At 27.3% G+C, this 13,776-nt stretch overlaps 2 protein-coding genes across 5 annotated transcripts; one reads left to right on the forward strand and one right to left on the reverse strand.

Moving 5' to 3' along the window:
• The first annotated feature begins 9,912 nt into the window (after positions 1-9,912).
• On the forward strand, positions 9,913-12,285 carry LOC124951827 (SAC3 domain-containing protein 1). 3 transcript variants are annotated; one of them, XM_047500743.1, is made up of 7 exons: positions 9,913-10,136; positions 10,240-10,431; positions 10,510-10,671; positions 10,740-10,985; positions 11,123-11,263; positions 11,359-11,548; positions 11,727-12,219. In XM_047500743.1, exons 1-7 carry the CDS (start codon positions 10,072-10,074, stop codon positions 11,799-11,801), a joined length of 1,071 nt encoding a protein of 356 aa, XP_047356699.1. In that variant the 5' UTR covers positions 9,913-10,071; the 3' UTR covers positions 11,802-12,219. The 3 variants fall into 3 exon arrangements, with proteins under 3 accessions (XP_047356699.1, XP_047356698.1, XP_047356697.1); XM_047500742.1 differs by having other exon boundaries at positions 9,913-10,151; positions 10,740-10,999; positions 11,127-11,548; positions 11,727-12,285; XM_047500741.1 differs by having other exon boundaries at positions 10,740-10,999; positions 11,127-11,548; positions 11,727-12,277.
• Positions 11,902-13,652, reverse strand: LOC124951831 (mediator of RNA polymerase II transcription subunit 4). Of its 2 annotated transcripts, none has more exons than XM_047500748.1 (4): positions 13,159-13,652; positions 12,569-12,975; positions 12,370-12,474; positions 11,902-12,265 (listed from the first exon to the last, which is right to left on the reverse strand). In XM_047500748.1, exons 1-4 carry the CDS (start codon positions 13,227-13,229, stop codon positions 12,096-12,098), a joined length of 753 nt encoding a protein of 250 aa, XP_047356704.1. In that variant the 5' UTR covers positions 13,230-13,652; the 3' UTR covers positions 11,902-12,095. The 2 variants fall into 2 exon arrangements, with proteins under 2 accessions (XP_047356704.1, XP_047356703.1); XM_047500747.1 differs by having other exon boundaries at positions 12,355-12,474.
• Positions 13,653-13,776: the final 124 nt, after the last annotated feature.

The following is a 13,776-nucleotide window of genomic DNA, read 5'->3' on the forward strand; positions in this document are numbered from 1 at the left end:
ATATATACATACATATATAAAATACAAATAGAAAATAAATATATATAAATAGATAAGAGACCTAGAAAAAGAAACGAAAAGAGAAGCAGCATGCGCCATTCCATGGTTCCTACCTAAAACTTATAAATCATAATTAATAACATAATCAAAAACATAATAAAAAGTATAAGCATATAATTAAACACATAATTAAATACATAATTAAATACATAATTAGAAAGAAACAACATAAATAAATATTAAAAATAAATATTAAAAATACATAATTAAAAGGAAATAACATATTAATAACATAACTGAAAACATAATTAAAAAAGAAAAATATGAGATAGAAAAGAGAAAAAAAGAAATGCAGTTCTATACGATGCTGAGACAGCAGCTTGCAGCTTCTCACCTAAAATTTATAAATCATAATTAATAAAAATATATTAGTAACATAATTAAAAACATGATTATACACATAATTAAACACATAATTAAACACATAAATAAACACAAATAAACACAAATAAACACATAATTAAAAACATAATTAAACACATAATTAAACATATAATTAAACATATAATTAAACATATAATTAAAAACATAATTAAAAAGAAACAACATAAATAAATATTAAGGAACCATAATTAAAAAGAAATAACATATTAATAATGTAGCTGAAAACATAATTAAAAAAGAAAAATATGAAATAGAAAAGAGAAAAAAAGAGATACATTTCTATAGGATGCTGAGACAACAACCCGCACAGAGGCACACCCCCATGGCCCATCCCATGGGTCCCACCCGAGACTATAAATTATAATTCATAAGAGTATATTAATAACATAGAAAATAAAAACAAGAAAAATATAACTTATAAAAGAGAGCTGCAAAAAGATAAGAGAATAGAAGCAGCTCTATATGATGCTGAGACAGCAACCCGCACAAAGGCCCTCACCCATGGGCCCCTCCCATGGGTCCCACCCGAGACTATAAATGATAATTAATGAAAGTAAAATAGAATAAATAGTAATGACAGCGAAGAGAATGGTCTGTGCGTTTCAATTTTAAATCGATAATATATCTTTTAATCAATAGTATATAGTAGTACATGTATATGATCCTTATAACGTTGTTAAGAATATCCTGTTGTTTAAATATTAATTAATTATAATTTACATACATCGTACATTATTTAAATGTTAAGATAATCTTCTTTATTAATTATTCCTTCCCGTGTTGTCGATCCCACGACCTGGATATAGCTGAAAAGAAATAAAGAAAGAAAAACGTATATGTACATATGTATATTAATTATACGAATGATAAAATTATGAATTTAATTTAATTAAACATAACAAAAATAAAAGATTAATTAACAAAAAAAAATAGAATATGCAGAACACTGACCTAAAGAAATATTATTCTCTCTGAAAGAAATATTATATTTATTACTCGATAATATATAATATTACATGTATATGATTCTTATAAAGTTGCTAAGAAAATCCTATTGTTTAAATATTAATTAATTATACGTGTATCGTATATTGTTTAAATGTTAAGAGAATCTTCTTTATTAATTATTCCTTCCCGTGTTGACGATCCCACGACCTGAAACTAGCTGAAAAGAAATAAGGAAAGAAAAAAGAATATATATACTGTTATATTAATTATACGAACGATAAAATTCTGAAATTAATTTAATTAAACTTAAGAAAAATAAAAGATTAATTAAAAAAAAAATGAAATACATTGAACACTGAAATAAGGAAATATTATTTTCTCTGAAAGAAATATTATATTACTTTTACATTTCATAGATATATGATTTTAAAATAGAATTTGATTTTATTAAAATAAAATTATAAATTTAACTGAACTTTAGAAAAGAGAACATGTGCAAAATTTATCAATCGACTTTAACGTAAAATTTAATTTTATTAAAATAGAATTATAAATTCTATTGAATTTTAAAGAATAGAAAATGTGTAAAATTTATGTCTCAAGTTTAATATTAAAAATGCATAAAATATGAAATAATCCTATTCGCGTAAACTTGGCAATTTGGGAATGTTATTTACGGAATGTTACTTCGTCTCAGTTTTTTTAATCTACACCCCTACACCCATCACCATAAAAGCAATTTGAGTGACAACATGGTAAAATTAAAATACGACTAAGAGCCATTCTCGAAAGTTTCTAGTGAACCTTCGAAAATAACTCAATAGCCTAATAGTTGTCTTCTTGAGCCACATATTGTGGGGACCTCTTCGGCATATAGCCTCTTCTTTGCTTCGTGCCCCAACCTAATCGATTATCACTTTAAAACTGTAACGACAAAATTTGATTCCAATTCTAAGATATGAAATACCAAATTCTAAGATATGAAAGAAAACCATAACACAATCCTAACGTATTTGAAAAATTATTATTATCTTTTCGAAAGATACTTTTTCGCAGCGTAGGAGAAATTAGAATTAGTATATTAATTGCTGAAAATCCTGAGCTAAAAATTAATTAATTTATCATCTAGGCTTACGGACTACGTCTCTTTGTTTTTTAGCAATCATTTTACTTGATTTTTTTCTTTCAAAACTAATAACTCTATCAAGATTTTTATTTTATCAATTTAAATCGATTAAATATTTCATTAATAATTATTTAAAAATATTAAGCAAACCCTTGGACGTTCCTTCTTACAAGCGAATATTTTAATCATTGTAATAAAATCATCCACAGTTTCGTTTGTAAACCAGAAACTATCCATCGCGAATACCTTCTTGCTCATTCTTTATTAGAACTCATGAATATCGATTCTTTACTTATTATCGCATGAGAAAAATATTTAATAATTATTTCAAATATTCCAAATTTGTAATAATTAATAAACGCGTTTGAACAAGAAGACTCTATCCTGATCTAATAAATAAATCAAAAAATAAAAAACCATTCACAAATAAATCTCCAAAGAAATTTACTTGTGGTCACTCAATGCTCTTCTACTAATTAATTACAACCAATCACCCGTGCCGATTCGGACACTTCGTCCTCGACATGATTGAGTGATTGGAGGGACTTAAAAATTCACTCACTACTTAAGAAGTTCTGCGATGGCTCCAAAACACTCGATTTAGGTCAAAATTGAGGGTCGATGATCCGTAGGTGGTTCATGATAATGAAGTCGGCCGACATTGAAGATAGATGAGATCCTCTTCAGTGATGCACTGATTCTAATTCGCGGCAAATATTTATTAACGGACGTTCACTGAATTTAATTCGCGAAACTCTACTGTCTTTTATAAATACAGTCTGCGCGACTGTTAAAAAACAAAAATACTTCGCTAACAAACACTGACTCTAAATACTGCATTGCACGCAGTTGATGCAAAAACATTTCTTATTTAAATCGCGAAGCGCGAACGAACAAACAGTGCTTCTACTTGGCGATTTTTTTATTTTACCGATAAAAACATTCGAATATTTCATTGCTACGCGCGCGATTGCAATAAACTTCTGAAACAGAAAAATACAAACAAAATAATTAGTAACTCTGTTATAATAAGAAACTGTAAATTATTCAAGAAATGTATGATATAAAAATATACTTACTTTAAGTATTTCTTGTCACTATGCAGAAAAGATATCTCCAGAGAACTTCGATGATTACTTTTCGGAAACCAAAAAAGACTGACCCAGTAACAGTTGCAGTCGATCAGAGATTTGATTTTGTTGAAGTCATACAAAGGAACGCCAATTAAAATTTAAATATACTGTAAAAACAATTTTTATTATTTTAGGCATTTCGCACGTAAGGATAATTCTAATGTTTAAACGAATCTACTAATGTTTAAATATTTATTTATTGTACTCCGTGTACATTAAAGATTGTTTAAATAATTAAAAATTATCAAAAGTATTAATTTATAAGTTCCCGTGATTAGAAATAGAGAGTACCGAAGTGCAATGTTCGGAGTACGAAAGAAAACTAACTCGCGAATCGTTAAAGTTAATCGAAGGTCCGTTTATGTTTATATTGCACAAGGCCAACAAACCCGAGATTAAAATTTTGAAGTATTGGAATCTTATATCAAAATTATTTTAAGTTCCTCGCGTGTTTCTGGCTTTTTAATGTTTAAACGAATCTACTAATGTTTAAATATTTATTTATTGTACTCCGTGTACATTAAAGATTGTTTAAATAATTAAAAATTATCAAAAGTATTAATTTATAAGTTCCCGTGATTAGAAATAGAGAGTACCGATGTGCAGTGTTCGGAGTACGAAAGAAAACTAACTCGCGAATCATCAAAGTTAATCGAAGGTCCGTTTATGTTTATATTGCACAAGGCCAACAAACCCGAGATTAAAATTTTGAAGTATTGGAATCTTATATCAAAATTATTTTAAGTTTCTCGCGTGTTTCTGGGTTTTTAACGTTTAAACGAATCTACTAATGTTTAAATATTTATTTATTGTACTCCGTGTACATTAAAGATTGTTTAAATAATTAAAAATTATCAAAAGTATTAATTTATAAGTTCCCGTGATTAGAAATAGAGAGTACCGATGTTCAGTGTTCGGAGTATAAAAGAAAACTAACTCGCGAATCGTTAAAGTTAATCGAAGGTCCGTTTATGTTTATATTGCACAAGGCCAACAAACCCGAGATTAAAATTTTGAAGTATTGGAATCTTATATCAAAATTATTTTAAGTTCCTCGCGTGTTTCTGGCTTTTTAATGTTTAAACGAATCTACTAATGTTTAAATATTTATTTATTGTACTCCGTGTACATTAAAGATTGTTTAAATAATTAAAAATTATCAAAAGTATTAATTTATAAGTTCCCGCGATTAGAAAGAGAAAATTTTGATGTGCACTAGTCGAAATACAAAAGGAAACTAACTCACGAATCGACAAAGTTAATCGAAGGTCCGTTTATGTTTATATTGCACAAGGCCAACAAACCCGAGATTAAAATTTTGAAGTATTGGAATCTTATATCAAAATTATTTTAAGTTCCTCGCGTGTTTCTGGCTTTTTAATGTTTAAACGAATCTACTAATGTTTAAATATATATTTATTGTACTCCGTGTACATTAAAGATTGTTTAAATAATTAAAAATTATCAAAAGTATTAATTTATAAGTTCCTATAATTAGAAATAGAGAGTACCGATGTGCAATGTTCGGAGTACGAAAGAAAACTAACTCGCGAATCGTTAAAGTTAATCGAAGGTCCGTTTATGTTTATATTGCACAAGGCCAACAAACCCGAGATTAAAATTTTGAAGTATTGGAATCTTATATCAAAATTATTTTAAGTTCCTCGCGTGTTTTTGGGTTTTTAACGTTTAAACGAATCTACTAATGTTTAAATATTTATTTATTGTACTCCGTGTACATTAAAGATTGTTTAAATAATTAAAAATTATCAAAAGTATTAATTTATAAGTTCCCGCGATTAGAAAGAGAAAATTTTGATGTGCACTAGTCGAAATACAAAAGGAAACTAACTCACGAATCGTCAAAGTTAATCGAAGGATCGTTTATGTTTATATTGCACAAGGCCAACAAACCCGAGATTAAAATTTTGAAGTATTGGAATCTTATATCAAAATTATTTTAAGTTTCTCGCGTGTTTCTGGCTTTTTAATGTTTAAACGAATCTACTAATGTTTAAATATTTATTTATTGTACTCCGTGTACATTAAAGATTGTTTAAATAATTAAAAATTATCAAAAGTATTAATTTATAAGTTCCCGTGATTAGAAATAGAGAGTACCGATGTTCAGTGTTCGGAGTATAAAAGAAAACTAACTCGCGAATCGTTAAAGTTAATCGAAGGTCCGTTTATGTTTATATTGCACAAGGCCAACAAACCCGAGATTAAAATTTTGAAGTATTGGAATCTTATATCAAAATTATTTTAAGTTCCTCGCGTGTTTCTGGCTTTTTAATGTTTAAACGAATCTACTAATGTTTAAATATTTATTTATTGTACTCCGTGTACATTAAAGATTGTTTAAATAATTAAAAATTATCAAAAGTATTAATTTATAAGTTCCCGCGATTAGAAAGAGAAAATTTTGATGTGCACTAGTCGAAATACAAAAGGAAACTAACTCACGAATCGTCAAAGTTAATCGAAGGTCCGTTTATGTTTATATTGCACAAGGCCAACAAACCCGAGATTAAAATTTTGAAGTATTGGAATCTTATATCAAAATTATTTTAAGTTCCTCGCGTGTTTTTGGGTTTTTAACGTTTAAACGAATCTACTAATGTTTAAATATTTATTTATTGTACTCCGTGTACATTAAAGATTGTTTAAATAATTAAAAATTATCAAAAGTATTAATTTATAAGTTCCCGCGATTAGAAAGAGAAAATTTTGATGTGCACTAGTCGAAATACAAAAGGAAACTAACTCACGAATCGTCAAAGTTAATCGAAGGATCGTTTATGTTTATATTGCACAAGGCCAACAAACCCGAGATTAAAATTTTGAAGTATTGGAATCTTATATCAAAATTATTTTAAGTTTCTCGCGTGTTTCTGGCTTTTTAATGTTTAAACGAATCTACTAATGTTTAAATATTTATTTATTGTACTCCGTGTACATTAAAGATTGTTTAAATAATTAAAAATTATCAAAAGTATTAATTTATAAGTTCCCGTGATTAGAAATAGAGAGTACCGATGTTCAGTGTTCGGAGTATAAAAGAAAACTAACTCGCGAATCGTTAAAGTTAATCGAAGGTCCGTTTATGTTTATATTGCACAAGGCCAACAAACCCGAGATTAAAATTTTGAAGTATTGGAATCTTATATCAAAATTATTTTAAGTTCCTCGCGTGTTTCTGGCTTTTTAATGTTTAAACGAATCTACTAATGTTTAAATATTTATTTATTGTACTCCGTGTACATTAAAGATTGTTTAAATAATTAAAAATTATCAAAAGTATTAATTTATAAGTTCCCGCGATTAGAAAGAGAAAATTTTGATGTGCACTAGTCGAAATACAAAAGGAAACTAACTCACGAATCGACAAAGTTAATCGAAGGTCCGTTTATGTTTATATTGCACAAGGCCAACAAACCCGAGATTAAAATTTTGAAGTATTGGAATCTTATATCAAAATTATTTTAAGTTCCTCGCGTGTTTCTGGCTTTTTAATGTTTAAACGAATCTACTAATGTTTAAATATATATTTATTGTACTCCGTGTACATTAAAGATTGTTTAAATAATTAAAAATTATCAAAAGTATTAATTTATAAGTTCCTATAATTAGAAATAGAGAGTACCGATGTGCAATGTTCGGAGTACGAAAGAAAACTAACTCGCGAATCGTTAAAGTTAATCGAAGGTCCGTTTATGTTTATATTGCACAAGGCCAACAAACCCGAGATTAAAATTTTGAATTATTGGAATCTTACATCAAAATTATTTTAAGTTTCTCGCGTGTGTCTGGCTTTTTAATGTTTAAACGAATCTACTATTGTTTAAACATTTATTTATTATTCTCCGTGTACATTAAAGATTGTTTAAATAATTAAAAATTATCAAAAGTATTAATTTATAAGTTCCCGTGATTAGAAATAGAGAGTACCGAAGTGCAGTGTTCGGAGTATAAAAGAAAACTAACTCGCGAATCGTTAAAGTTAATCGAAGGTCCGTTTATATTTATATTGCACAAGGCCAACAAACCCGACATTAAAATTTTGAATTATTGGAATCTTAGATCAAAATTATTTTAAGTTTCTCGCGTGTTTCTGGCTTTTTAATGTTTAAACGAATCTACTAATGTTTAAATATTTATTTATTTTACTCCGTGTACATTAAAGATTGTTTAAATAATTAAAAATTATCAAAAGTGTTAATTTATAAGTTCCCGTGATTAGAAATAGAGAGTACCGATGTGCAGTGTTCGGAGTACGAAAGAAAACTAACTCGCGAATCATCAAAGTTAATCGAAGGTCCGTTTATGTTTATATTGCACAAGGCCAACAAACCCGAGATTAAAATTTTGAAGTATTGGAATCTTATATCAAAATTATTTTAAGTTCCTCGCGTGTTTCTGGGTTTTTAACGTTTAAACGAATCTACTAATGTTTAAATATTTATTTATTGTACTCCGTGTACATTAAAGATTGTTTAAATAATTAAAAATTATCAAAAGTATTAATTTATAAGTTCCCGCGATTAGAAAGAGAAAATTTTGATGTGCACTAGTCGAAATACAAAAGGAAACTAACTCACGAATCGTCAAAGTTAATCGAAGGATCGTTTATGTTTATATTGCACAAGGCCAACAAACCCGAGATTAAAATTTTGAAGTATTGGAATCTTATATCAAAATTATTTTAAGTTTCTCGCGTGTTTCTGGCTTTTTAATGTTTAAACGAATCTACTAATGTTTAAATATTTATTTATTGTACTCCGTGTACATTAAAGATTGTTTAAATAATTAAAAATTAATAAAATTATTAATTTATAAGTTTCCGCGATTAGAAATAGAGAGTACCGATGTGCAGTGTTCGGAGTATAAAAGAAAACTAACTCGCGAATCGTTAAAGTTAATCGAAGGTCCGTTTATGTTTATATTGCACAAGGCCAACAAACCCGACATTAAAATTTTGAATTTTTGGAATCTTAGATCAAAATTATTTTAAGTTTCTCGCGTGTTTCTGGGTTTTTAACGTTTAAACGAATCTACTAATGTTTAAATATTTATTTATTGTACTCCGTGTACATTAAAGATTGTTTAAATAATTAAAAATTATCAAAAGTATTAATTTATAAGTTCCCGCGATTAGAAAGAGAAAATTTTGATGTGCACTAGTCGAAATACAAAAGGAAACTAACTCACGAATCGTCAAAGTTAATCGAAGGATCGTTTATGTTTATATTGCACAAGGCCAACAAACCCGAGATTAAAATTTTGAAGTATTGGAATCTTATATCAAAATTATTTTAAGTTTCTCGCGTGTTTCTGGCTTTTTAATGTTTAAACGAATCTACTATTGTTTAAACATTTATTTATTATTCTCCGTGTACATTAAAGATTGTTTAAATAATTAAAAATTATCAAAAGTATTAATTTATAAGTTCCCGTGATTAGAAATAGAGAGTACCGAAGTGCAGTGTTCGGAGTATAAAAGAAAACTAACTCGCGAATCGTTAAAGTTAATCGAAGGTCCGTTTATGTTTATATTACGCAAGGCCGATTTCTCCAAGATAAAAATTTTTAAGTATCGAAATTGTAATTATTTTAAGTTCCTCGCGTGTTTCTTTCTTTTTAATATTTAAACTATTGTTCTATTGTTTAAATATTTCTGTATTGTATTCCGCGTATATTATATATTGTTAAAATATTTATAAAATTACCAAAAATATTAATTTATGTCTTCGCGTTTGGGAAGAGAGAGAGTCGATATATATTCTTCGAAGTGCGAAAGGAAACTAACTGGCGAATCGTCAAAGGTAATGAAAGGACTGTTTATATTTATATTGTACAAAGTCAACTACCGCGAAATAATATTTGAAAGTATTGGAATCTTATATTAAAATTATTTTCCTTTTCTCGTGCGTTAGCATCTTTATAATGTTTGAACGAATGTACTATTGTTTAAATATTAATTTTTTGCGCTCGGTGTACATTTCAAATTGTTTAATTAATTATAAAATCATCGAGAGTATTAATTATTCATGTAAAGTCCTAAAATAGCCTGATATAGCGAATTTGGATGTTTGTTTCATCAAAATACAAAAGGAAACTAATCCGATAGTTACCAGTATCCATTTTTGTGTATATTACAAACATCCAAAATATAATTTTTATATATTATATAATGTAAAATTTTATTATATAATGTAAAATTTAATTATGTAAAGAAAAAAAGAAAAGAAAATATGAAAATGATACTAGCGCCACGAGATGTTGATATAGATTTACTTTCGGACAAAACATAACCTTATTATTGCATATCTTGATAAATTTTGTAAATAGCATACGTTCGCTATTTATAAACTTAGTAATTAATCATTAACGTTATCTGTTCGTATTAATTATATTTATATGACAATGTCCGAGACTATAAATGGAATTTGTCTTTTAATGTGTCCCGAGAAAGAAAGATGGATGTAAGTCAAAATGGGGTATAATTCTTTCTATCAATTAATTCCTTACATTTGAACAATGTCTTAATCATTATTTCAATGCACTTATGTATGTTATATCAATTAGGAGAGAGAGAGAAGGTTTATTGCATCGATTTGAAATTGATGAAAAAACGAAACATCTAAAAAGACCAAAAGCCGATCCGAATAAAATAATAAAAAGTTTTTCTCGTCCAGCTGCTGGTCAGATTATGACAGATCCGAGTCTTTTACGACCAGGACCTGTATTACTATCAACAATTAAATATTTATTTACAAAGTATTATTATATATCATAACAACAGTTATATTATAATAATAGCAGTGTAATAAATTTTTAATATTTTATATAATTTAGGATATTAACACGCACAGATGTAGATTGGATACATATATATGATTTTACATTTGATCGATTAAGAGCTATACGGCAAGATTTAGTGATTCAAAGAATTGGTACGATTATGAGTATTCAACTTTTGGAACCCATTGTACGATTTCATACATATGCCGCTCAAAGGTAAAATGATAACAAATTATAAAGCAAAAAGAAAATCTTATAATTTATCATGATATTATATTTTATAGACTCTGTGAACGAAATATTTCTGAGTTTGATCCAAAAATTAATGATCAACATTTGTTGGAATGTATTAAGCAATTGTTAATCCTCTACGATACAGTAAACAAAACAGAGAAGTTAGAGCTTCATGAAGACATAGAAGCATTAACATTGATTGATAATAGAGCAGAAATGGAAGCATTATATATTCTTTTAAATATTGGAGATATCTCAGCATTGAACAGAGCTTTATCTCTTCCTGAAAAATTAAGGCATGTCACGATAAGTAAGATAGAAATATATTCATTTCATTTTAATAATTAATGTTTGTTATGTTACTTTATAATTGAAATAATATTTGATAATAATATAGTACAATTACGTAAATATTCATAAATGTATGTTTTAGAAAGTTGGAGGAAATTCGATTAGCCACAAATATATCTATAGCTTGGTACTTAAGGAACTATGTACGAGTGTTTCGACTAATACAAAAACTCCGTCCAATACTTGTATGTGCTGCAATGTGCAATTTAAAAAATATGAGAAGGTATTTCGACATTATGTTTTATCTTTTCATTGTTATATAGTACAAGTACATATACTATATTTATTTTCTTTTTTTTTTTTTTTATATTATTTTAGAAATGTATTACAAATTATGAGTTCTGGATATAATAATAAAATTCTCACATTTCCTGGATTAAAATTACAAGAGTTAATATTGTACAAAGACATAGAAAAACTTGAAAATGACTGCAAACTATTTAATTTAACATTTACTACTCAAAATATTTTGTTTCAAAAAACATCGTTTAACGATAAAATATTATTGGTGAGTCTTTAATATTTTCAACTTTGATTATTATTTAAGTAATATAAACTGTACAATTTTATCTTTTCTCACAAAGGTATCCTTATGTTTGCATAATATTCAAGTATAAAATGCAAGTTACAATAATGGAATTATAGTTTCTCATTAATGTTTACTATATTTGTTTTATATATTTTAGGCAAATAGTGAAATGTATTATACGCCTCAAATATTACACAAGTTCTTGCCGAATATACTTCTGGGATCTTTATAACCAAATTATTAAAAAAATTATCTCCTTTCCTTTTTTCATTTAAAATTGATTAGTATAAACAATTTTGGTTGTTAGACAAAAATAAAAATATACAATATTCTTCACTGCTAAATTTTTTATAAAAATTTTTTATGCGCAATATTATCAACTGTACTTAATCATAAATAAAAATGTAATATAGATTTCATATAACAAATATTTTATACAAGTTCGTTAATTATTTATAACCTATGCATCAAACCTCTATTTTCAGGATGATGTAAAAGTAAATTATATTTTAATAATTACATCAGTCTATTGTGAATCACTAGATGAGCTACTGGACGAATCTGTTGACATAACTTCAACATCTTCCGTTTCTTGTTTGTGAGTATTCATAGCTACACTCCCTTGTCCACCCACAGACATATGAATTTCTCCTGATGGATGCCATGCAAACTGGTTTGCTTGTGACACTGGAGGCTCTAAAATAATACTTATTTGAAATATATGAAACTCACTTGTATCTAAAATGTATCTTTTTTTTTTTATATAATCTGCACAAAGTATATACCACCCGCAGGATGACCTGTTCTATGTAAATCTGAAGGAATTCCTGGATGAGAGCCTAACATCGGTACATTTAAAGGAAGATCACTTAGTCTACCTAAACATCCTAATCTCATTTCGATATCTGAAAAAGAAAAATTAATTTGTTGTTTATTCTAAATGTTACATTTTACAACAATAGATAAATGTAATGATTATACCAAATATAATTATTGTACCTGTAGGATAAGGCCTTCGAGGGTCTCCTTGTTGCCATGTTAATGGTGCACAGATTGCATTTGAAGCACTTATTCTATGAGCAAACTTAATGAGTTCTTCAGAAGGTACAGGACGTTTATTAGCACGTGCGATAGATTGTAATTTTTGTTTCGCCTGGTATATAGCAGTAGCTAATATTTGTTCAGCTTCCTTTAATTGACGTTGTAATTGTTGAATGTCCTGGTCTTGCCTTTCAACTTCTGCCTTTAAAGCTTCCATTTTTAAATTTATTTTTGCTTGCTCTGCAGCACGCTTCAAAGTTGCTTTCAATTCATTATCTTTTGCTATTAATAACTCTGTCAACTGTGTGTGTTCTGTAGTAGATAATTTCAAGGGTTTCTGAGCTATTATGTTCTCTATCATTTCCCTAATATAAGAGAAGAATAAAGATTATGCGAATATATATGTGCAAACTATAATAGTAACATAAAAGTGCAATTTATTTTAAAGTGACAAAATGTATTTTTTTTTTTTTTTTTTTTTTTTTTTTTGAATTATTTATTATTATACGTTCATCAGGATAAATAAAAGAACAAATAATATATCTTACTTTGCTATTAATTCAATATCATCAATTATTGACAAAAGTGCTTCTTTTGTACTTTTACTTGAAGTCATCATATATACGTTCTATATTAACTGAAACTTAGAGAACAAAATACTTTATATAAAATTTAAATCATACATTAAATATACTACCAATAAGAAAATATAATGATGCTTTTTTCACGTATTCATCAAATTAATAAACATATAACGTCTTATCGTTATGTTAGAAGTTTATCAAAACATAGTGTAAACGAACGGGTTGCCATTTTTAAATCTACCGAAAGATATTTGCATTACAGATCATTAACTTACGAACTTATAAGATAGTATTTTCGACTATATAACGTGAGTATCTTACAAACATAACCACATTTTAATTTTATTTTTAATGAATGTGAAATAATAGAATACAAAAATTTGATTTTTGGAAGAGAAATTTGTTCAAATTTTTGAAAATCATTTATAAAATTATATCAAATTATGTAAATGAAACTGACAAGATCTACACGATATTTTTAAAGTTGTTCCCTAGATGGCGAACTGTGTCAATATTTTTAATCTACAATAATTGAGAATACCACTAAAATTTTCTCTTAACGAAATAATGTATATATTTGAT

This window comes from Vespa velutina, chromosome 9 (genome assembly GCF_912470025.1).
Source record: "Vespa velutina chromosome 9, iVesVel2.1, whole genome shotgun sequence".
Taxonomy (NCBI): Eukaryota; Metazoa; Arthropoda; class Insecta; order Hymenoptera; family Vespidae; genus Vespa; species Vespa velutina.